Source organism: Pongo pygmaeus, chromosome 1, assembly GCF_028885625.2.
Source record: "Pongo pygmaeus isolate AG05252 chromosome 1, NHGRI_mPonPyg2-v2.0_pri, whole genome shotgun sequence".
Taxonomy (NCBI): domain Eukaryota; kingdom Metazoa; phylum Chordata; class Mammalia; order Primates; family Hominidae; genus Pongo; species Pongo pygmaeus.
The window spans coordinates 202,616,272-202,640,728 of NC_072373.2; the positions used below are offsets into that span (position 1 = coordinate 202,616,272).

At 44.4% G+C, this 24,457-nt stretch overlaps 2 protein-coding genes across 2 annotated transcripts in view; one reads left to right on the plus strand and one right to left on the minus strand.

Moving 5' to 3' along the window:
* Window positions 1–2,712: 2,712 nt before the first annotated feature.
* On the minus strand, window positions 2,713–4,736 carry ATP5IF1 (ATP synthase inhibitory factor subunit 1). The gene is made up of 3 exons (XM_054498226.2): window positions 4,542–4,736; window positions 4,360–4,451; window positions 2,713–2,976 (listed from the first exon to the last, which is right to left on the minus strand). The coding sequence occupies exons 1-3, from the start codon at window positions 4,626–4,628 to the stop codon at window positions 2,835–2,837; spliced, it is 321 nt and encodes a 106-aa protein (XP_054354201.1). The 5' UTR covers window positions 4,629–4,736; the 3' UTR covers window positions 2,713–2,834.
* Window positions 4,737–7,752: 3,016 nt separating this feature from the next.
* The window catches only part of DNAJC8 (DnaJ heat shock protein family (Hsp40) member C8), a 32,261-nt gene continuing 15,556 nt past the window's right edge, over window positions 7,753–24,457 (plus strand). Inside the window, exons 1-2 of the mRNA XM_054498213.1 lie at window positions 7,753–7,888; window positions 11,756–11,857. Coding sequence (XP_054354188.1) covers window positions 7,811–7,888; window positions 11,756–11,857 — 180 coding nt within the window. The 5' untranslated portion in view covers window positions 7,753–7,810. The remainder of the gene's footprint in view (window positions 7,889–11,755; window positions 11,858–24,457) is intronic.

The window sequence follows — 24,457 nt, forward strand, 5'->3', positions numbered from 1 at the left end:
ATATTAAACATATATAGTTACTTTTATTATACCTAATAATCTGTCTTTATGAAAGTGTTTACCCAAAAATGCCAGCAGATTCCATGAGAAACTACCTGTACTACAATGATCGTCAAACTTCGGTGCATACATAACAGAATCAACTGGAGTGCTTGTTAAAGGACTGCTGAGTCAAACCCCCAGTTTCAGCAGGTTTGTGGTGGGGCCTGAGAATTTACATTTCCTTTTTTTTTAAGACGGAGTCTCGCTCTGTCACCCAGACTGGAGTGCAGTGGCGTGATCTTGGCTCACTGCAACCTCCACCTCCTGGGTTCAAGCGATTCTTCTGCCTCAGCCTCCCGAGTAGCTGGGAATACAGGCGCCCGCCACCATGCTCAGCTAATTTTTGGATTTTTAGTAGAGACAGGGTTTTACCATATTGGCCAGGCTGGTCTCGAACTCCTGACCTTGTGACCCACCCACCTCGGCCTCCCAAAGTGCTGGGATTACAGGCATGAGCCACCGCACCCTGCCGAGAATTTGCATTTCTAATAAGTTCCCAGGTGATGCTGACACTGCTGGCTTATGGAACCACTGCTGTAGTATTTTCCAAATTATCCTGATTCTAAGAACCACCTGTGACCTGTGCTGTTTTTTTCTGTGGTTACTGGCTCATGTCACATAAATTCTTACAGGATTCAAGCATGTTTGTGATATTACTCAGTATTTACATCTTGCTTTTACTGCAGCATGATAGAAAAATTAACCACAGGTATATCATAACAAAAAGACCATGAGTTACCATTTTCACAAAGTTCAGATATATTTAAATTAGCCTATTTAATCTTTTTTTGGTTGTTGTTGAGATGGAGTTTCACTCTGTCTCCCAGGCTGGAGAGCAGTGGCACAATCTCAGCTCACTGCAACCCCTGCCTCCCAGGTTCAAGTGATTCTCCTGCCTCAGCCTCCCGAGTAGCAGGGATTACAGGTGCCCACCACCACGCATGGCTAATTTTTGTATTTTTAGTAGAGATGGGGTTTTGCCATGTTAGCCAGGCTGGTCTTGAACGTCTGACCTCAGGTGATCCGCCCGCCTCGGCCTCTCGAAGTGCTGGGATTACAGGCGTGAGCCATCGCGCCCAGCCTATGGTACACCTTTACTGAGGAAACAATTCAGGAACATCACTCTTAGTAAGGCAATTGTTGATTATAAGTCAAAAAAACACTATCATGTACAAATTTAGGGGATTTTGTATCCCTTGTTTTTTTGGTTACAAATATGCAAAATGATGTTTGCTAATACTTGTTTCCAATTTTTAAACTTTTCAAGTGTTGTACTGTTAATAACGTTAAAATAAAAGGCATTTGACTTAGTATGATTGTTTCTTGAACTTCATCTTTTCAGGTTATTTTGTTGCTGGCCACTTGCAAGATTTATAGGTACTATTGAGGCCTCAGTGCTGAGATTCAGCAACATTATAATCATTACAAAGTGTAGAGTTTTTTTTTTTTTAAAGAGTTGGGGTCAAACTGCTGCCCAGGCATGTCTGGAACTTCTGGGCTCAAGCAATCTTCTTGCCTCAGACTGCCAAGTAGCTAACTATAGGCACAAACCACCACACCTGGCTGTGTTCAGTTTCATGGGCAAGTCAAACCATCTAGTGTTTTGTCTGTACGGACAAGATCAATGCGACTTCTCCAAGCTTTTATCACTCAATGGCCCTAGAGGCCCTTGTGAGATAGATAGGGTCTTAGAACAAATAACTCATTACAATCCTGGGCAAATACTCTACTGAACTGGTGAACTGAAAATGTTTTGCTAATGGCCCAAATGTCACCTCAAATTTTTTTGCCTAGAGGAGTTACACACCTAGTTTATATAATAATTTAGTTATACTAGGCCCTCAAGTCTAATTTGAAACAAAATACTTGGCAAAGCAAAATATAACCTAAGAAATAATTCTGATTTTCTGCTAATAACAGACTTGGTTTAGTAGTCAAAAAACCTGGACACAAGTCTCACTGCCAAGGTGCTGAGTGACTGTATAAATCACATGATTTCTAATTCCAGTTCTCTCAATCTACAAAATTAGAACAAGGATGACTAGCTCATATTAAGTGTCCTCTAAACCATTTTAAAAATGCAAAATGCTGTTTTAACTGATGGTACTTTCAATTGTATCTTTTTTTTTTTTTTTTTTTGAGACGGAGTCTCATTCTGTCACCCAGACTGGAGTGCAGTGGCAGTCTCGGCTCACTGCAACCTACACCTCCCAGGTTCAAGTGATTTTCCTGCCTCAGCCTCCTGAGTAGCTGGGACTACAGGGGCGTGCCACCACACCTGGCTAATTTTTGTATTTTTAGTAGAGATGGGGTTTTACTATGTTGGCCAGGTTGGTCTTGAACTCCTGACCTCAGGTAATCCACCCACCTTGGCCTTCCAAAGTGCTGGGATTACAGGCATGAGCCACCGCGCCTGGCCCAATTGTATCTTTTGAAGCAATGACTCCTTCGGATCTCCAGGATCCTCCTCATCTTTATGCTTCAGATTGGGATTTATCCTTCAAGAAGCTTTCTCTGAACACCTCTAATTAGACTGGGAGGGGTACTTTGTCTGTGTACTTATCACACTGTGCGTTGTCTGTGGGTTCCTGGATGGGGGGATGCCTCTAATCCATTTCAGCAGTCCATTAGTGTCTATCTCTTCCAGACAGAAGAAGGCATCAAACACAGTTCACTGATGACAATTTATTATAATCTGTTAGTAGCACACAGACAAATATTAATTAAACCAGAACCATGTCTACACAGAAGTGGGCAATGACATGTGCCATTCTATGGGGAACTGTGTGCACTTAATCATCATGTTTTAGCATTTTGATCTTCTGCTTATGCCGCTCAATTTCTTTCTGCAGACGCTCAATCTCCTTCTTATGATGAACGATTTCTTCTTCATGGTGTTTTTTCAAAGCTGCCAGTTGTTCTCTACTCTGTGCTCTACAAGGACACGGTGGCTCAGGGTTTAATTTCAATCCTTCACCCCAAAGAGATCTCTAAGCATAACCTGTAATGTCTAAGCAAGGAATAGGAGTCCCAATTCCATGGGAGTCTGGCTGGTCATCCTCTTCTACTCCTCAACTAGTGAAAGAATACCCCATCTTAAATTGAGATGTAGCCATCTTAAGAAGACCAAAGAGCTTATTGCTTTCAGATTCCTCTTTAAAATAGAAAACTCCAGAGAGATGTGACACAAGTCCCTAATACCTCATGAGGGGAACAACCCAGGGAACTTGACTCCCCTTTAGGGAAAAAAAAAGGAACAAAATGAGGAAGACAGACAAAGGGGTGTAGCTAAAAGGCAAATATCCATTTCCTATTCTAATCTGTCTAGAGCTTTCTTTGCCTATAGAAATGAATGGCCCACTGTAAGGCCAATAAAGGGTCTCTTGCATGCGCAGTACTTAGCAGTTCAATTTAGGTTCCAAGAAGGGACTGGATTACAATGTTGGTTTGGTCACATTTAGGCCTCAGTTTTCCTTAACTACAAAATGTAAGGGCTCAATTAGATAGTCTCTAACGGCTGTACCTTGGCTCTCTATACGGTATGGCAGGTGTCATGGTGATAATTCTCAACAGAAGGCAGAAGTGAAAGGCCAAAGGACAAGCAAAAGCAAGATTAATTCCTCACTGCTCTCCAGAGTGGACAGAAGTCAGTTAAAGATAACTCAGGGCTGGCAAAGGGAGGCCCAGCCCACTCCATACTCCTAAGCAGGAGAGGGAAATCTACAGGTCTAGGCTGGGCTGGGTACGGCAAAAGCCTTTAGGAGATGGTGTCCAACCATAACTAGCTCCCATGACCAGCTCCCACCATCCTCACTCTTGCGGAGTCGGGGGTCTAGAAACACCTGAGAAGCCTGAATGCATGCAGGCTTGCAAAGCTAAGGCGTGCTGGGGAGGAAGGAGAGCGTAGAGGGGGTGACAGGTGGGTGAGGGCCGAGGGAGTCAGGCTGGGAGGCAAACGTTGGACGGTCGGATCTAGACACTGTGCGAAGAATCTGGGGGTGTTTCGCACGACCTGAGGAGAACTCCACGCGGGAGATGGTAATGATAAAGGAGGAGCTGAGCCGTGGGTTGTTGTGGAGACCCGCCGGTGGAAATGGTTTGGGGGCCTGAAACTGTTGTACAGGGAACTGGGAGTGCCCTATACGTGGCAACGGTCGGGACATCAAGGGTTAGGGTATACTGCATTGGGGCCCGGGAGTTCTGTTGGGGGATGGGGCGCCCAAGGCACCAGGTAGGAACGGGTGGGGCGATTGGCAGTTTAAGGATTGGAAGGCCCTGGGAGATCTAAGGCTGGACTTGGGACCCGGTGAGCCTCACCGGAAATATCGTTCCTCTTCAGCCTGCTCTCTCTTTCCGAAGGCCCCACCGGCTTCCCGGATGGAGCCCGCGCCCCGGTCGACATTCTCGGACTGCAGAGAGACAGGGACACTGGTAAAGGTACGGAAGCAAAGATGGGATCCGCCCGCGGGGCTGGAGCAGCGGACACTGCCGCAGCGTACCTGATCCGAGCCGAAGCCTCGGGCTTGCATGGTCCTCACGCCCCACACGCCAAGCCACGTCCGCGCCGCCAACGCCGTCACTGCCATTGCTGCTGGAGCTGCACCTCTGGCGTCTCTGCCTCAGCAAGCAATCTCTCGTTACGCGCTAATGGCAGGGACTGCCAAGCACCCAATCTGGTCGACGGAGGGGCGGCTGAACACAGGAGTAGCGAATCACGGGAGAGTGGAGGCGGGCTTCCCGGAGCTCACAGCGAATCCCGAGCAAGAGACGGGTTTATTCTTAGCCAAACACTAGCAAGGGCTTAGGGCCAAAGGACTGGAAAGAGGAATGATGGAGGAGTTTGGAGAGCTGAGTGAGGAGAGTGCCAGAAGCCGAAATTTCGGCTCTTGGAACCATCAGAATGAGGCGTGGCGTCCACCTCCAGCCCAGGATTTCAATTCTAAAGTCGTTATTATTCAAAGCCCAAAGGAAGTTTTCCCTTCCCTGGCCTGCTAGCATCAATAAAATGGGGGAATTCGGGGTTTGGGAGCTGTGTCCAGGATGCTGATGTCCAGGATACCGACGTCCAATGGGCTCCGGCTTAGATATACATAAATCGCGTTCATTTGTTATGAGACGTGTCAGTGTTCTGGCTGGGCGCGGTGGCTCACGCCTGTAATCCCAACACTTTGGGAGGCCGAAGTGGGTGGATCACCTGAGGCCGGAGTTCGAGACCAGCCTGGCCAACATGGGGAAACCCCGTCTCTACTAAAAATACAAAAATCAGCCGGGTGTGGAGGCACGCGCCTGTAATCGCAGCTACTCAGGAGGCTGAGACAGGAGAATCGGCTTGAACCCGGGAGGCGGAGGTTGCAGTGAGCCGAGATTGCGCAACTGCACTCCAGCATGGTGACAAAGTGAGACTCCTTCTCAAAAGAAAAAAAAAAAAAAAAGAAAACCCAAATTATAACTTGACCACCTCAGGCACAGTTTCCTAGAACCTCTAGAGGCTGTGTTTCCCCAAGCTATGGTCACTCATATTGGCTCAGAATAAACCTTTTAAAAATATTTTAGTTTGTTTTTTTCGTTAGCAACATATTGTTGAATGGGCTTAATAACTGCACTTTTGGCAATGTGGCACAATGCAGTAGAAAAGAGCAGGCCAGGCGCGGTGGCTCACACCTGTAATCCCAGCACTTTGGGAGGCCAAGGCGGGCAGATCACCTGAGGTTGGGAATTCGAGACCAGCCTGACCAACATGGAGAAACCCCATCTCTACTAAAAAAAAATATGAAAAATTAGCCGGGCATGGTGGCGCATATCTGTAATCCCAGATACTCAGGAGGCTGAGGCAGGAGAATCGCTTGAACCTGGGAGGCAGGGGGTGCAGTGAGTTGAGATCATGCCATTGCACTCCAGCCTGGTCAACAAGAGAGAAACTGTTTCAAAAATAAATAAATAAATAAAAATAAAAAATAAATTAGCTAGGCGTGGTGGCACATGCCTGTAATCCCAGCTACTTGGGAGGCTGAGGCAGGAGAATGCTTGAACCTGGGAGGCTGAGGTTGCAGTGAGCCGAGATCACGCCATTGCTCTCCAGCCTGGGTAACAAGAGTGAAACTCTTGTCTCAAAAAAAAGGATAAGTAGGAGTCTAGGGAAAGTTTAACCTTGACCTCCCTTCATCCATCTAATGAATGTGAACAAGACAATAGTAGTCTTTACTCTCATGAAGTTTATAGCTCTTCTCTAACTCATTTTCTCTTCTCTGTTTCTTCTTTTTTAGACGAGAGAATTGGGCCAGATTATCTACCTGATTGATGATTATAAAAATGCCTTCTTTGGGGCTGGGTGTGGTGTCTCACACCTGTAATCCCAGCACTTTGGGAGGCCCAGGCGGGTGGATCATGAGATCAGGAGTTCGAGACCAGCCTGATTTAACCCCGTCTCTATTAAAAATACAAAAATCAGCCGGGCGTGGTGACATGTGCCTGTAATCTCAGCTACTCAGGAGGTTGAGGCAGGAGAATCGCTTGAACCTGGGAGGCGGCGGTTGCAGTGAGCCAAGATCATGCCACTGCACTCCAGCCTGAGCAACAGAGCAAGCCTCTATCTCAAAAACAAAACAAAACAAAAAAACTTCTTTGTTTTATATGAAATAGTAAAACTGGCTTTATTGATCATATTTTAGTTGAGAAAATAGCAGCCCTGCCTGGTATTTTGTTTAATTCCATTTATGTGAAATACGTATTCACATATTGTTTAACTCCATTTATGTGAAATATCCAGAATAGGTAAATCCATATAGATAGAACACAGATTGCTTGTTTTCAGGGACTGGGGAGGGGGCGAATAAGGAGTAACTGCTTAATAGGTACTAGGTCTCCTTTGCCAGGCGCGGTGGCTCACGCCTGTAATCCCAGCACTTTGGGAGGCCAAGGCGAGCAGATTACGACGTCAGGAGATCGTAGACCACCCTGGCCAACATGAGGAAAATCCGTCTTTACTAAAAATATAAAAATTAGCAGGGCATGGTGGTGTTTGTCTGTAATCTCAGCTACTCGGGAGGCTAAGGCAGGAGAATTTCTGGAACCGGGGAGGCGCCACTGCACTCCAGCCTGGGTGACAGAGTGAGACTCCGTCTAAAAAAAAAAAAAGTAGATACTAAGTCTCCTTTTGAGGTGATGAAACTATTTTGGAACCAGATAGACATGGTGGTTGCAGAACATTGTGAATGTTCTAAAGACTGCTGAGCCGGTCCGGCGCGGTGGCTTATCCCTGTAATTCCTGTACTTCGGGAGGCCTTGGCAACATGGCAAGACCCCGTCTCTACAAAAGTACATAAAATTAGCCGGGCATGGTGGCGCGCGCCTGTAATCCCAGCTACTCGGGAGGCTGAAGTGAGAGGATCGCTTGAGCTTAGGAGGTTGAGGCTGCAGTGAGCTGTGATTGCACCACTCGACTCTAGCCTGGACGACAGAGATCCTGTCTCAAAAATAAATAAATAAATAAATAAACCCACTGAATTATTCACTTTTTCTTTTATTCTTCTTATTATTTTTTACCTAACAACAATAACTTAAGCACATTATTTACTTTAAAGTGGTTAATGACATGTTATGTGTAATTCGTTCTAATTTTAAAAAGCCCACCTACGTTTAAAGTGCCTGGCTGGGCTGCGAGCCCTTTAAGAACCTCTCAGACGGGAGGCGGGGATAGAGGGGCGGACCTGTAAGAATCACGTGAGGCGACGCCTGCGCAGAAGGGTCACGTGGTGGCTGGGCCGGAGAAATGGCGGCCTCAGGAGAGAGCGGGACTTCGGGCGGTGGAGGCAGCACCGAGGAAGCATTTATGACCTTCTACAGTGAGGTGAACACAGAGTGAGGAGTAGTGGCACCGGGGCGACCTCTACCGGATCTGCTTTCCCAGTGGACAAAGGCAGCGGCCGTCTGGCCTGGACCGTTGGGCGATTCCTTCAGTCCAGTCTTCGGGGTGGCGGGGGTCTGGGGGTGTGTGAGCGTCTCCCACTGATAGCTGCTGGGAGATCCCCCGGGGCAACGAAAGAGGGGATAGTGTTCGACCTATCGAGGGAGGTGGCGAGTGTGTCCAACATAGTGCGGGCGCGCGGGCAGAGTGCCCCAAGTCCGCGGAGTCGGGGGCTGGGCCCTTCCTGGGAGTGACTTAGCCTTCTTGGCCCCCGAGACGTTTCTTAGTCCTTTGTAATGAGTTGTTTTAGTGGTTGTTTCTGCCATTCACGAACGCCAGGCACTGTGTATCATGCCAGTTAGGCATTATATTACCCCCATTTTACAGATGACGAACCTGAGGTTTAGGGAGGTGAAATAGTTTGGGGCCTTACAGTAGGTTACAGCTTGCTTGGTGGTATGTTAGGACAGCAGTGGGCTTGTTCTGAGCCTCCTTTACTATCTCATCTCCAGCGCTTAGTATGTAGTGGATGCTCAGTAAATATTTGTTGAGTGAATGAATGAATAAATGAAATAAAAGCATGCCGTTTGGAGTCAGAATCTCAGATTAAATTCTTGCAAAGGGCTGGGCACAGTGGCCCACATCTGTAATCCCAGCACTTTGGGAGGCCCAGGAGGGAGGAACCCAGAAGCTCGAGGCTGCAGTGAGCTATGATCGGACCACTGCACTCCATTTTTGGCGACAGAGTGAGACCCTGTCTCTTTAAAAAGAAGGAAAAAAAGGATGGAAAAAAAAATTCTTGGCTGGGCGCTGTGGCTCACGCCTGTAATCCTAGCACTTTGGGAGGCCGAGACGGGCGGATCACGAGATCAGGAGATCGAGACCACTGTGAAACCCCGTCTCTACTAGAAATACAAAACATTAGCTGGGCCTGGTGGTGGGCGCCTGTAGTCCCAGCCACTCGGGAGGCTGAGGCAGGAGAATGGCGTGAACCCGGGAGGCGGAGCTTACAGTCAGCAGAGATCGCGCCACTGCACTCCAGCCTGGGTGACAGAGCGAGAGACTCTGTCTAAAAAGAAAAAAATTCTTGGAAGACAGTTAACCTGACTGAAGTGGGATTGAATTCTTTTTTTTTTTTTTTTTTTCTGAGGCGGAGTTTTGCTCTTGTTGCCCAGGCCTGGAGTGCAGTGGCACGATCTTGGCCCACTGCAACCTCTGCCTCCCTGGTTCAAGTGATTCTCTCGCCTCAGCCTCCCGAGTAGCTGGGATTACAGGCGCCTGCCACCACGCCCGGCTAATTTTTGTATTTTTGGTAGAGACGGGGGTTTCACCATGTTGGCCAGACTGGTCTCGACCTCCTGACTTAAGGTTCGCCCGCCTCGGCCTCCCAAAGTGCTGGGATTACAGGCGTGAGCCACCACGCCTGGCTGGGATTGAATTTGTTCAAGATATTAATTTTGCAGATCTTCATATTCCACATCTGTAAAAACAAGAGAGTTAATTTAATTTTATTTATTTATTTTGAGACAGAGCCTCACTCTTGCCCAAGCTGGAGTGCACAACCTCTGCCTCCTGGGCTCAAGTGATTCTCCCACATCAGTAGCTGGGACTACAAGCTTGGGCTACCATGCCTGGCTGATTTTTGTATTTTTTTGTAGTGACAGGGTCTTGTTGTGTTGCCCAGGCTGGTTTTAAACTCCTGGGTTCAAGCAATCCTCCCGCCTTGGCCTCCCAAAGTGTTGGGATTACAGGCATGAGCCACTGTGCTTGGCAAGAGAGTTAATTTTAAAATAAACATTTTCATGAGGACTAAAGTTACTGTATAAGAAAGCGTTTCATAAAAAAAATAAAGCAGAAGCATCTTTCTCAGGGTTAAACAAGGCAGAAGATGGGACCTCTGTAGGTTGGCATGGGTTTGAGGAATGGAGTTGCCCCCCAGCAGGCTGTGAGCTATTCAGGGTTAAGGACCATATCACATCCATCTTTTATTTCTTGTAATTGTAACAGTACTTGTTACATAGTAGTTTCTTCAAAGTATTAAATTTAGGTCTAGACACCTGGCAGGCACTGCCTGTAGTCTCAGCTGCCCGGAAGGCTGAGGCGAGAGAATTGGAGGATGACTTGAGCCCAGGAGGTGGAGGTTGCAGTGAGCCATGATCTGTCTTCTGTCACTGCAGTACACCCTGGGTGACAGAGCAAGATCCCTTCTCAAAAAACAAAAACAAACAAAAAACCAAATAGTAAACTTTGTTTGTTTGAATTGGATGAGAAAAAATATCTAAGGAAGGATGCTTCAGTCGTTTTTTTAAAAAATAGAGACAAGGTCTTGCCATGTTGCTCAGGTTGGTCTTGAATTCCTGCACCCAAGTGATCCTCCTGCCTCAGACTCCCAAAGGCCTCATTCATTTAACAGATGTTTATTGAACATTTGAAATGTACTAGTTTGCTATTTAGGTGTTGGAGATATGGTAGTGAACAAGAGAGGAAAAAAATCCTGTTTTCATAGAGTGAAGAGGGAAGATGTCTAGAAGGAATGACTTTTTATGTTAATGAAATTCTTGTTTTGGCCATAGGAATAAAGATGGCATATAGCATACCAGAGATTCATTCCAACTAGCATTCCAACTCTGACAGTGACACCAAGAATGTTTTCCTGGGCCTGCCTGGTGCTTGTTCTCCCTGGCATTGTCTTCAGGTCAGGGATTTTTCTTTTTACTTTCTTTCTTTCTTGTTTTTAAATTAAAAATAGAGATGGGGTTTCGCCATGTTGCCCAGGCTTGTCTCAAACTCCTGAGCTCAAGCAATCCACCCATCTCAGCCTCCCAAAATGTTGGGATTACAGGTGACAGCTACTGCGCCTGGCCAAGTCAGGGATTTTTTTCTAACACTATTATAATTAGGTGGTGGAGTTGTTTGTTCCTTCCCATCAACAGTTTTAAATGCTGCTCATAGTTTATGTCTTACTGTGATTGTATTTTTCCTTTTTTTGCTCTTTAAACTTTTTTCTTTATTTTTTTTCCTCACAGAGAAATCTCTTATTTTTTTTTTTTCTTTTTTGAGATGGAGTCTCGCTGTGTCGCCCAGGCTGGAGTCCAGTGGCGCGATCTCGGCTCACTGCAACCTCTGTCCCTGGGGTTCAAGCCATTCTCCTGCCTCAGCCTCCTGAGTAGCTGGGACTACAGGCCGTGCCACCATACCCAGCTAATTTTTTGTATTTTTAGTAGAGACGGGGTTTCACCATGTTGGCCAGGATAGACTCCATCTCCTGACCTCATGATCTGCCCACCCCTCGGCCTCCCAAAGTGCTGGGATTACAGGCGTGAGCCACTGCGCCCAGCCTATTTTTTTTTCTTAAAATTAAAAGCTGTAAATGAAGTATAACCACACACAAGCACATCTTCCATCATTAAAGTGGAAGTTCTTTAAAGGCTATGACTTATTTATTTTTGAATCCTCTTGATGCCTGCTGTGGGGTCAAACCGTTGGGGTTAAAATTCTGGCTTACAAGTTGGGTAATTGGGAACAAGTCAGTTACCTTCTCTAAGCCTCAGTATTCTTATCTGTGAATTGGGTATAATAGCAGTATCTACCACATAGGGTTGTTGAGATTAATAAATACATGTAAGGTTTTTATATTAAAATTCAACAAATGGTAGTTTTAATTTCTCAAAGCGTTTAGCAAAATTTCTTGCACATGGTAAACACACGAATAAATGTTTGTTGAACATATCAGTGAATGTTTTGTTAAGATAAACACTTCAGTTTGTTATTGAATTCTATTAATGAAATTTTTAATCCTCATAATTTTAGGTGAAACAAATAGAGAAGAGAGACTCGGTTCTAACTTCGAAAAATCAGATTGAAAGACTGACTCGTCCTGGTTCCTCTTACTTCAATTTGAACCCATTTGAGGTGAGCTGATTGGTGTTGCTAGGGCCTCTGTAATGGGGGAGATTTGCATAGCTGCAGGCATACCTACATCAGAATACATACCTAATTTATATCATAGTTAGGATTGAGAAAAACGGTGGAGTAAAGTGATGGAATCTGTATAGTACTAAATTGAGTATTCCTTATCCAAAATGCTTGGGACCAGAAGTTTTTTGGATTTTGGATTTTTTGGGGATTTTGGAATATATACATACATTCTGCTTACTTACTGGTTGAAGCATCCCAAATTAGAAAATTCAGAATGTTAATGAGCATTTTCTTTGAGCATCAGTTGACTCTCAGAAAGTTTCAGATTTTGGAGCATTTTGGATTTTGCATTTTTGGATTAGGGATAGATAACCTGTATGTAGATTGTGTTTAAACTTGGGTGATTGTACTGAGCAGAACTGGAGAGGCAGCATGTTAAGGAAAGTGAGATGGTCACATATCTTTCATCATCTTTTAGCAACCCAAATATATAAGGATTTAATTTCAAATGTGAAGGGGTGGCTAGCTCTAATAAATTTAGGATTCTTTTTTTTTTTTTGAGACGGAGTCTTGCTCTGTCCCCCAGGCTGGAGTGCAGTGGCGCGATCTTGACTCAATGCAACCTCCTCCTCCCAGGTTCAAGCAATTCTCCTGCTTCAGCCTCCTGAGTAGGTAGGATTACAGGTGCCCACCACTGTGCCTGGCTAATATTTGTATTTTTAGTAGAGATGGGGTTTCACCATGTTGGCCAGACTGGTCTCGAACTCCTGACCTTGTGATCCACCTGCCTCAGCCTCCCAAAGTGCTGGGATTACAGGCATGAGCCACTGCGCCCAGCCTAGGATTCTTGATTTAAACTACTTGTTAAAACTTTTCTGTTTCACTATAATAAATGCCAAAAACCCAACAACAACAAAACAAAGATCACAAGATTTTAGATAAGTGAATATACTTTTTGATTTTCTTAATTTTATAGCTTTAAACTTTTACTGGTTATAAAAGTAAATCATATTTGTTGCAAATGTACAGAAAGCAAGAATAATCATATATAATCCCACCTAAGAGAAATAGCCACTCCTGTTTACACTCAAACTGTTTTGCTTAAAAACAGGGAGCATCATACACTTAATCCTTCTTCTTCTTTTTTCTCTGTTTTAAAGAGATGGGGCCTCATTATGTTGCCCAGGCTGGCCTAGAACTCGTGGGCTTAAGTGATCTCCTTGACCTGCTCAGCCTCTGGAGTACATGGGATTACAGGCATATGGCACCACACCTGGCTCAGCTCAATACAATTTTATTTTATTTTATTTTTTTGAGACAGGGTCTCACTGTCACCCAGGCTAGAGTGCAGTGGTGCAATCATGACTTACTGCACCCTTGAACTCCTGGGCTCAAACGATTTGCCCACCTTGGGCTCCCAAAGTGCTGGGATTATAGCCATTTGCCACCATGTCCAGCCTCAATGCTGTTTTAAATGCTTTTTTTTTTTTTTTTTTTTGAGATGAAGTCTCACTCTGTCACCCAGTCTGGAGTGTCATGGTGCGATCTTGGCTCACTGCAACTCCGCCTCCCAGATTCAAGTGATTCTCCTGCCTCAGCCTCCTGAATAGCTGAGATTACAGGTGCTTGCCACTATGCTTGGCTAATTTTTGTATTTTTAGTAGAGACGGGGTTTTGCCATATTGTTCAGGTTGGTCTTGACCTCCTGAGCTCAGGCGATCCACCTGTCGTGGCCTCCCAAAGTGCTAGGATTATAGGTGTGAGCCACCGCGCCTGGCCAAAAAAAAAAAAAAAAAAAAAGAGAAATTCTTTTTTTTTTTTTGCAATTCTTGACAAGATGTTAACATCTTTAATCATAAATGAACTCTTCAGAAGTCAGTACAAAGAGACTAACATTACACGGGAAGTGAAAATAAAAGGAACAGAGGAAAATGGAATAGTACAAATGAGTTATAAGGCTATATGAAGATGATATATAGTTAATACTAATAGTTGAGAAAGCAATTTTATTATAAATTACATTGTCGTTGCTTACAAATATTGATATCTGATGTTTGTACAGCTTTAGAAAATGAAGAATTCTCAAATACTGAGGAAACTTAATCTAGTCATGAGGAGTTTACTCAAAAATGTAGATTTTTGCATAAATTTGGCCCCAGCAGTTCCAAACCACAGCAATCACTCCAACAAAGTAGTTGGGTATACACACATATACATACATGTTTACTACATAGTAGATGTGTAAGTAATATATCACCCCCCCCAAGAAACTTCTTATGAACTGGTTATAAAATAATAGACTTGGGGGGGTAAAAAAAATTCCATATAATTTATTTAATCATTTCTTTATTGTGGAATAGTTTAGCTAGTTTATTTCTTTCTAAAATTTTTTTTTTTGAGATGGAGTCTCTGTCGCCCAGGCTGGAGTGCAGTGGCGCAATCTCGGCTCACTGCAACCTCCACCTCCCGGGTTCAAGCGATTCTCCTGCCTCAGCCTCCCGAGTAGCTGGGACTACAGGCATGTGCCACCACACCTGGCTAATTTTTGTATTTTTAGTAGAGATGGGGGTTTCACCATATTGACCAGGCTTTTCTCAAACTCCTGACCCTGTGATCTGCCTGCCTCGGCCTCTCAAAGTGCCGTGATTACAGGCGTGAGCCACCACGCCCAGCTCTTTAAAAAGTTTTTTTAACAGGCGGCCCTCTGAACCAGAATAGGTTCAGAGAGACTCCCTAAACTACTTTCTAATTGTTCACATTTACTAATAATTTTGAAGTGAATATTTTTGTATCTGTTAAATAATAGAAACAACACTTATTGGGCACTTAGAAAAAACTCCCCTCACTTTTTTTTATTGTGGAAAAATATACATAACATAAAATTTGCCATTTTGGCCAGGTGTGGTGGCTCACGCCTGTAATCTCAGCACTTTGGGAGGCCAAGGTGGGAGGATCACTTTAGGCCAGGAGTTTGAGACCAGCCTGGCCAACATAGCGAAACCCCATCTCTGCAAAAATAATACAAACATTGCTGGGCATGGTGGTGCATGCCTGTAATCTCAGCTACTTGGGAGGCTAAGGCCCAAGAATCACTTAAACCCAGGAGGTGGAGGTTGCAGTGAGCCGAGATTGTGCTACTGTACTCCAACCTGGGCGACAGAACGAGACTGTCTCAAAAAAAAAAAAAATTACCATTTAAATTTTTTTTTAGTTTTACAATTCAGTGGCATTAAGTACATTCACAGTGTTGTGTAACTATCACCACTGTTCATATTCAGAAATTTTTCGTCACCCCAACCAGAAACTCTGTATCCACTAAACAGTAACTCCTCATTTTCTCCCTGACCCCTGGTAACCTCTACTCTACTTTGTCTATGAATTTGCTTCTTCTAGGAAACCCATGTAAGTGGAATCATACCGTATTTATTACTTTGTGTCTGGCTTATTTCACTTAGCATGATATTTTCAAAGTTCTTCTGTTTTCTGTTTTTTGAAGAGTAATTTTTCAAGAATTTTTTCATTTTGAAACAATCTCAGATTAACAAAGATTTCAAATACAATATGAAGACTTTTCCTTGAACTCTTTAAGAATAAATTGTTAGTATGATGGTCCATCACCCTGATATACTTTAATGTGATTTTTCTACAAATATCTTCTTACTGAACCACAATATAAACTATCAAAATCAGGAAATGAACACTGATGCATTGTTACTATGTAAATCATCAGACCCCATTCAAATTTTACTAATTGTCCCAAAAAAGTCTTTCTCAGGGCCTCTCTGGATACATTGTTACTATATAATCATCAGACCCCATTCAGATTTTACTAATTGTCCCAAAAAGGTGTTTTTCAGGGCCTCTCTGTCACTCAGCTCACTGTATAGCTCACTGCAACCTCGAACTCCTGGGCTCTGGGCTCAATTGATCCTCCCACCTCAGATTTTCAAAATATTGGGAATAAAGGTGTGAGCCACTGTGTTTGGCTCTTTGGTTTGTTTGTTTGTTTTGTGACAGAGTCTCACTCCACCACCCAGATTGGAGTGCAGGGGCACAATCTCGGTTCACTGCAACCTCCGCCTCCCGAGTTCAAGTAATTCTCCTAACTCAGCCTCCCTGGTAGCTGGGATTACAGGAGCGTGCTACCATGCCCTGCTAATTTTTTGTATTTTTAGTAGAGGTGGAGTTTCACCAAGCTGGCCAGGCTGGTCTCGAACTCCTGACCTCATGATCCACCCTCCTCAGCCTCCCAAAAAGTGTGGGATTTCAGGTGTGAGCCACCGCACCTGGCGTGTTTGTTTTGTTTTGTAAGATGGGGTCTCCCTGGCCAGGCGCAGTGGCTCACACCTGTAATTCCAACATTTTGGGAGGCTGAGGCGGGCAGATCACTTGAGGTCAGGAGTTCAAGACCAGCTTGGCTAACGTGGTGAAACCCTGTCTTTACTAAAAATAAAAAAATTAACCAGGCGTGATGGCGTGCCCCTGTAATCCCAGCTACTTGGGAGGCTGAGGCAGGAGAATTGCTTAAACCTGGGAGGCAGAGGTTGCAGTGAGCCGAGATCGCACCATTGCACTCCAGCCTGGGCAACAGAGTGAGACTCCATCTCAAAATAAAAAGAAGTGTCATGAAGTTACTATTTCTCCCCTTTGTAATGAATAAGTATTTTATGTGGAGGTGCTTTGAAACTCCTGTCCATATCAAAATTTTAGTTCATTTATTTGCCAGTATGGACTTAGGTTTTTCTGTTTTATTCAGTAAGTTGTAATTTTATGTTTATTTTGATACTCAGATTGTCCCAAGTTTGGCCAGTGGGTTACCTTTCAATCTAGCTCCTTTGTCTTTCATATGTCTTCATCATTCTTTGATTAGTAGGCACTTTTGTGTTTTTCCTGACCCAGCCTGGAATTAACCATTTCACCAAGGAGCCCTGGTTCCTTTTGGCAAACAATGATATATAAAAATCAAAATTTGGATGCTAGGTAGATTTATTGCTGTTGGGATATCACAGCTTACAGACCCTGGAGTCTGTGTGTTTGTATGTGTACATATATGTTTACACCCAACATCCATTTTCAGTCCAACCCCACAGGATTTATTCTAATAGTTAGAAACCTGGTTCCCACTATCTTTTGTTTATTATTATTCTTTTTTTTTTTTTTTTTTTTTTGTAAAGACAAGGTCTTACTATGTTGCCCAGGTTGATCACAAACTCTTGGCCTGAAGTGATCCTCCCTTGGCCTCCCAAAGTACTGGGATTGATTATAGCATTACAGCCAGTGCACCTGGCGCTGGCTCTTATAGAATTTAATATTTACATTTACTTAATTCATCTCTCTGTATGCAACTAACTTCCCACTGCCACTCCTTCCCTCTGAATGCTCTCCTCACCCCGCTGTACTCTGATACCAGCACCAGGATATATCTATGCAAAAACCTTTCTCACCACACCTGGGCTCTGAACTCCCATGTCAGGCCACCCTTCCATTTGGATGTGTTCCTCCACCCTCTCTGGCTTTCTGAGTCTGCTGTCTACCTGCTGGGGGCCCTTTTCACTGATCATGGGCTCCAGCATCCCACACTGATCCTCCCCGCTGAGTAGGCGTCTTCCCTACCCTGCTCTGGCTCTGACATCCTCTGTCAAGCCACCTTCTTCCATGAACACCTTTCTCCTCTTACTCGGGCTCTGGCTCCACATATCATGTCTCTTTTCATATTTTTTGGGCTCTGAACCTTGTGTTGGGCTGCCTTTTTACACTGGATGCCCTACTACTTGGACACCCTTCTCACCATACCAGGCTTCCATACCCCATGCTTGGCTGCCTTTTGTGAGAATGTCCTTGCTTGGGCTCTTGTACCCTGTGCCAGGCTACCTTCCCCTGTGGACACCCTCCGTACCTTGCTTAGTCTCAGACACCGTGTGTTGGACTCTACTTCCACACGGATGCTTTCCTCATCCCTCTTGGGCCCTGACATCCTGCACTGGCTGCCCTCCCATGCTGACATTTTCCCTCTGCTTAGGTTCTGATGTTCCTGTGCCGGCCTCCCTGTCTATGGGGATGCCTTTCTGAACTTCTTTGTACACCATGTTAGGCTGTCCTCTGTGGATGCCCTTCTCACCCCATTTGGGCTCCAGCACCCTGTGACTAGCCACTACTCTCTGTGTGGTCACTGCCTTCCTTGTTCCAGGTGGGCTCTCATGCTGTGCTCTGGGCCATGTGACTCCCACCCAGAGTAGACGTCTGTTTTGCCTGACTCCACTTAATGGATTTGGATTTATTGCTTAGGAAGGGAAGGGGGAGATAAAAAGCTTGAAGATTACTTTTTTTTTTCAATTTTTAAAATTGTAAAATACACATAACATAAAATTTACCATCTTAACCAGTTCATTTTTTTTTTTTTTTTTTTTTTTTTTTTGAGATGGAGTCTTGCTTTGTCACCCAGGCTGGAGTGTAGTGGCGTGATCTCGGCTTATTGCAACCTCCGCCACCTGGATTCAAGCAATTCTTCTGTCTCAGCCTCCTGAGTAGCTGGGACTACAGGTGCACGCCACCTCGTCCGGCTAAGTTTTGTATTTTTAGTAGAGACGGGGTTTCACCATGTTGGTCAGGCTGGTCTCGAACGCCTGACCTCAGGTGATCCACCCATCTCAGCCTCCCAAAGTGCTGGGATTACAGGTGTGAGCCACTGTGCCTGGCCAGTTCATTGGTTTTAAATACACTTATAGTGTTGTCCAACCATTACTATTATCCATCCTCATAACTCTTTTTATCTTGTAAAACTGAAACTGTATACCCATTAAACAATAATTCCGCATTCCTCCCTCCCCAGCCCCTGGTAACCACCATTCTACTTTTTGTCTCTATGACTTTGACCAAGCACCTCATATAAAAGGAATCATAGTGTTTGCCTTCTTGTGACTGGCTTATTTCATCTAGTACAATGTCTTGGGTTCTTCAATGTTGTAGCATATTGTAGAATTTCCTTCTTTTTAAGGCTGAATGGTAATCTGTTGTATGGATATACCACATTTTGCTTATTCATTCATCCGTTGATGGACACGGGTTGTTCTACATCTTAGCTATTGAGAAAAGTGTGTCTGTAAACATGGATGTACAAATATTGAAGAGTACTTTTGATATGATTTTGGGGAGGGCCTAGGGGAAGATGATTTGCTGGAGAGATGATAAAGAATTTATGGTATGTTCTTTCTATCTAGCCATACTTTAAAATCGAGCATAATACCATGAAAGGGAACATATGACCATATAATTTATTTTTTGTTAAGGTAATTAGTGTTTCCTGTGGGGACCTGATGGATGAGAAGGGGCAGATTGTTGGGGATCAGTGTGAAGGCTAGGATTTTAGTGCCCTATTAGTTAATGTAGTTCTGAAAGTGGAACTCATTGCCCTGTAGCCTTTGTTCTCACTATAGGAAGTATGTTTAGACGTGTGACGATATAGTGAGTTTGCATGCTCTGAAAGCTGCAAGATTGTGTTTGAGTGGGCAGGACTCCATGACTGTTCTTTCTTTCTTTCTTTTTTTTTTTTTTTTTCCCTTTTTGAGACAGAGTTTCCTTCTTGTTGCCCAGGCTGGAGTGCAGGGGCACGATCTCGGCTTACTGCAACCTCCACCTCCCAGGTTCAAGCAATTCTCCTGCCTCAGCCTCCCGAGTAGCTGGGACTACAGGCGCCTGCTGCCACACCCGGCTAATTTTTTGTATTTTTCATAGAGACGAGGTTTCACCATGTTAGCCAGGATGGTCTCGATCTCCTGACCTCGTGATCCGCCCGCCTCGGCCTCCCAAAGTGCTGGGATTACAGGCGTGAGCCACCGTGCCCAGCCTGGATTCCTTTTTCAAGCAGAAGATCCTAAAGGAGATGGCTGTTATATTTTGAATTCAGGAACTTATCTGAATGCAACAGTTAAGCATTTTTGTTTCTGTGTGATGATTAATTAGCTCCTTGAGGTTCAAAACTGTGGGTCTCTCCCTCCGTATCCTAAAAGCCTGAGACACAACAGGAGTTCAGAAAAACCTTCCAAGAATCTGAACAGACCTGTGTGCTTGGAGCCATGTTGGTAATAAGGCATTTATCATTTTTGTCAGAATTGCTTGTTACTTGTCTCTCCCTTATCTACTGTGAGAACAGTAATTCTTAAATTATGTGAGGACAGTAGAGCTGTGGTTAGAATGTGTCCCCCAAATTCATGTGTTAGACATTTAATCCCAGTGCAACAGCTTTGCGGGGTAGGGCCTAATAAGAGGTGATTAGGTCTCTGCCCTCACAAATGGATTAATGTCCTCATCTTGGGAGTGGATTAGTTATCTCAAGAATGGACTTGTTATATATGTGAGTTTAGCCCCCTCTTGCCCTTACCTGATGACGGCCACTCAACCTTGAACTTCCCAGCCTACAGAAGTATAAGAAATACATTTCTTTATAAACTGCCCAGTCTATGGTATTCTGTTCTGGCAACACAAAACAGACTAAGAAAAGTAATGAGCACAGTATCTAGCTATCTTAGAAAATTTTTGTGCTCTAAAAGTTGGTACTGAATGTATAAAGCTGGCTTCAAAGAGGACCGGCCGCAGGTAAAAGTCCATTGTCTTCACCATGCCACATGTGGCACCTCCAGCTCTTAAAGACAAAAGAGGAGTTCGATTGGCTTTGAAGGCACTCAGTGAATATTCGTTCTGATATAACTCTTGGAAAAATAACTTTTGGAGTGTGTGTTTGTATGTGTATGTAGGTATATATACTCGCCTCCTTTTTGCCCAATCGTGGTGAAAGTAAGCTCCAGATGTTGTTAACACTTAATGCTTAAATACTTTAGCATGCATCTCCTCGAAACAAGAACAATTCCGTGTAACTGCAACACCACTATCACCCATTGGAAAATAACACTAAGAAAGAATAGAAAGGCCGGGCACAGTGGCTCACGCCTGTAATCCTAGCACTTTGGGAGGCTGAGGTGAGCGGATTGCCTGAGTTCAGGAGTTTGAGACCAGCCTGGCCAACATGGTGAAACCCCATCTCTACTAAAATACAAAAAATTAGCTGGGCGTAGTGGCACGCACCTGAAGTCCCAGCTATTCAGGAGGCTGAGGCAGGCGAATTGCTTGAACCCAGGAGGCGGAGGTTGAAGTGAGCCGAGATTGCTCCACTGCACTTAACAGAACAAGACTCTGTCTCAAGAAAGAAAGAAAAAAAGAATAGAAATCGTCCGAACTTCACAAAAAAAGCCTCTAATAAAATTAGAGGTTAAGAAACTTTAGCCATAGGAAAACCACGTCAAGTTACCTTATCCAGCATACAGTCCACATGCAAATGGACCCAGCTGTCCCCAAAATCTCCTTTATAGCTATTTTAGTTTTATTTATTTATTTATTTATTGAGATGGAGTCTTGCTCTGTTGCCCAGGCTGGAGTGCAGTGGCACGATCTCGGCTCACTGCAAGCACCGCCTCCCGGGTTCATGCCATTCTCCTGCCTCAGCCTCCTGAGTAGCTGGGACTACAGGCGCCCGCCACCACACCTGGCTAATTGTTTTGTATTTTTAGTAGAAACGACATTTCACCGTGTTAGCCAGGATTGTCTCGATCTCCTGACCTAGTGATCTGCCTGCCTCCGCCTCCCAAAGTGCTGGGATTACAGGCGTGAGCCACTGCACCTGGCCAATTTTAGGGTTTTTTTTTTTTTAACTCAAGAACCACTATAACCATTTTACTGTCTGTATATATCCCATAACATCATGTTGTAATCCCCAAATACACACAGCAGAATTTATTTTTAAAAAAGAAATCAATCAGGGTTTATAAATTACATTTGACATGATTAGTTGTAAGCTATAACCTTATCAGAGGGTTTTTTTGTGAGGGTGGGACAATTTCTGTTCTTTCTCATTTATTTGGGCGCCTTCTGGGATTTGTTGGACTTTGGTTTGCCCCTAGAGATTCCTTTTCCTCAGAACTAGTGGTTTTCCTATGAATATTTTTGTATGAACAGTTACAGCCCCTCGGCTGTAAATCTTATGTGACTTCGCTCTTCCTATTGAGTGACTTTCCCAATTCCTTTCTCCTTGGGAAGTTATGAGAGTGGGGCGCACTGACATGAAAATTCAGTGGCTCATTTTCATGCGCCACCACGCCCGGCTAATATTGTATTTTTAGTAGAGACGGGGTTTCTCCATGTTGGCCAGGCTTGTCTGAAACTCCTAGCCTCAAGTGATCTCCCTGCCTTGGCCTCCCAAAGTATTGGGATTACAGGCGTGAGCCACTGCGCCCGGCCAGGGAGACTCCATCTCTAAAAACATTTTAAAAAGTCACCAGGCATGGTTGTGTGCTCCACGCACTTACAGTCCTAGTTGCTCAAGAGGCTGAGACCAGAGGACCACTTGAGCCCCAGAGCTCGAGGCTGCAGTGGCCTATGATTATGCCACTACACTCCAGCCTGGGCAACAAAGTGAGACATTGTCTCAAAAAAAAAAATTATTTGTTTGAAGAAGTGTTGCTTAAGGCTGGGTGCGGTGGCTCACGCCTGTAATCCCAGCACTTTGGGAGGCCGAGGTGGGCAGATCACCTGAAGTCGGGAGTTCGAGACCAGCCTGACCAACATGGAGAAACCCCATCTCTACTAAAAATACAAAATGAGCCGGGCGTGGTGGCGCATGCCTGTAATCCCAGCTACTCAGGAGGCTGAGGCAGGAGAATCGCTTGAACCTGGGAGGCAGAGGTTGCAGTGAGCCAAGATCACACCATTGCCCTCTAGCCTGGGCAACAAGAGCAAAACTCCATCTCAAAAAAAAAAAAGAATAGAAATCATCCAACCTTCACGAAAAAAGCCTCTAAGAAAATTAGAGCGTAGGAAACTTTAGCCATAGGAAAACAACATGAAGTAACTTTATCCAGCATACAGTCCACATGCAAATGGGCCCAGCTGTCCCCAAAATCCCCTTTATAGCTATTTTAGTTTTTTTTTAACTAAAGAACCACTATACTATAACCATTTTACTGTCTGTATATATCCCATAACATCATGTTGTAGTCCCCAAATACACACAGCAAAATTTATTTTTAAAAAAGAAATCAATCAGGTTTTATAAATTACATTTGACATGATTAGTTGTAAGCTATAACCTTATCAGAGGGTTTTTTTGTGAGGGTGGGACAATTTCTGTTCTTTCTCATTTATTTGGGCACCTTCTGGGATTTGTTGGACTTTGGTTTGCCCCTAGAGATTCCTTTTCCTCAGAACTAGTGGTTTTCCTATGAATATTTTTGTATGAACAGTTACAGCCCCTCGGCTGTAAATCTTATGTGACTTCGCTCTTCCTATTGAGTGACTTTCCCAATTCCTTTCTCCTTGGGAAGTTATGAGAGTGGGGCGCACTGACATGAAAATTCAGTGGCTCATTTTCATGCGCCACCACGCCCGGCTAATATTGTATTTTTAGTAGAGACGGGGTTTCTCCATGTTGGCCAGGCTTGTCTGAAACTCCTAGCCTCAAGTGATCTCCCTGCCTTGGCCTCCCAAAGTATTGGGATTACAGGCGTGAGCCACTGCGCCCGGCCAGGGAGACTCCATCTCTAAAAACATTTTAAAAAGTCACCAGGCATGGTTGTGTGCTCCACGCACTTACAGTCCTAGTTGCTCAAGAGGCTGAGACCAGAGGACCACTTGAGCCCCAGAGCTCGAGGCTGCAGTGGCCTATGATTATGCCACTACACTCCAGCCTGGGCAACAAAGTGAGACACTGTCTCAAAAAAAAAAATTATTTGTTTAAAGAAGTGTTGCTTAAGGCTGGGTGCGGTGGCTCACACCTGTAATCCCAGCACTTTGGGAGGCTGAGGCGGGCGGATCACCTGAAGTTGAGAGTTCAAGACCAGCCTGACCAACATGGAGAAACCCCATCTCTACTGAAAATACAAAATGAGCTGGGCGTGGTAGCGCATGCCTGTAATCCTAGCTACTCGAGAGTCTGAGGCAGGAGAATCGCTTGAACCTGGGAGGCGGAGGTGGCAGTGAGCCGAGATCACACCATTGCACTCCACCCTGGGCAACAAGAGCGAAACTCCATCTCAAAAAAAAAAAGAAAAAAGAATAGAAATCGCCCCACCTTCACAAAAAAAAGCCTCTAATAAAATTAGAGCTTAGGAAACTTTAGCCGTAGGAAAACATGAAGTAACTATCCAGCATGCAGTCCACATGCAAATGGGCCCAGCTGTCCCCAAAATCCCCTTTATAGCTATTTTAGTTTTTTTTTTAACTAAAGAACCACTATACTATAACCATTTTACTGTCTGTATATATCCCATAACATCATGTTGTAATCCCCAAATACACACAGCAAAATTTATTTTTTAAAAAATCAATCAGGGTTTATGAATTACATTTGGCGTGATTAGTTGTAAGCTATAATCTTATCAGAGGCTTTTTTTGTGAGGGTGGGACAATTTCTGTTCTTTCGCATTTATTTGGGCGTCCTCTGGGATTTGTTGGACTTTGGTTTGCCCCTAGAGATTCCTTTTCCTCAGAACTAGTGGTTTTCCTATGAATATTTTTGTATGAACAGTTACAGTCCCTCGTCTGTAAATC

Excerpts from the sequence above, each read along its gene's own strand:
- ATP5IF1 (XM_054498226.2), bottom strand. The coding sequence starts at position 4,628 with ATGGCAGTGACGGCGTTGGCGGCGCGGACGTGGCTTGGCGTGTGGGGC. Across the intron at positions 4,452-4,541 it reads GAGGCTTCGGCTCGGATCAG|TCCGAGAATGTCGACCGGGG; the intron begins GTACGCTGCGGC and ends GTCTCTCTGCAG. Across the intron at positions 2,977-4,359 it reads GAAGAGGAACGATATTTCCG|AGCACAGAGTAGAGAACAAC; the intron begins GTGAGGCTCACC and ends GTGTCCTTGTAG.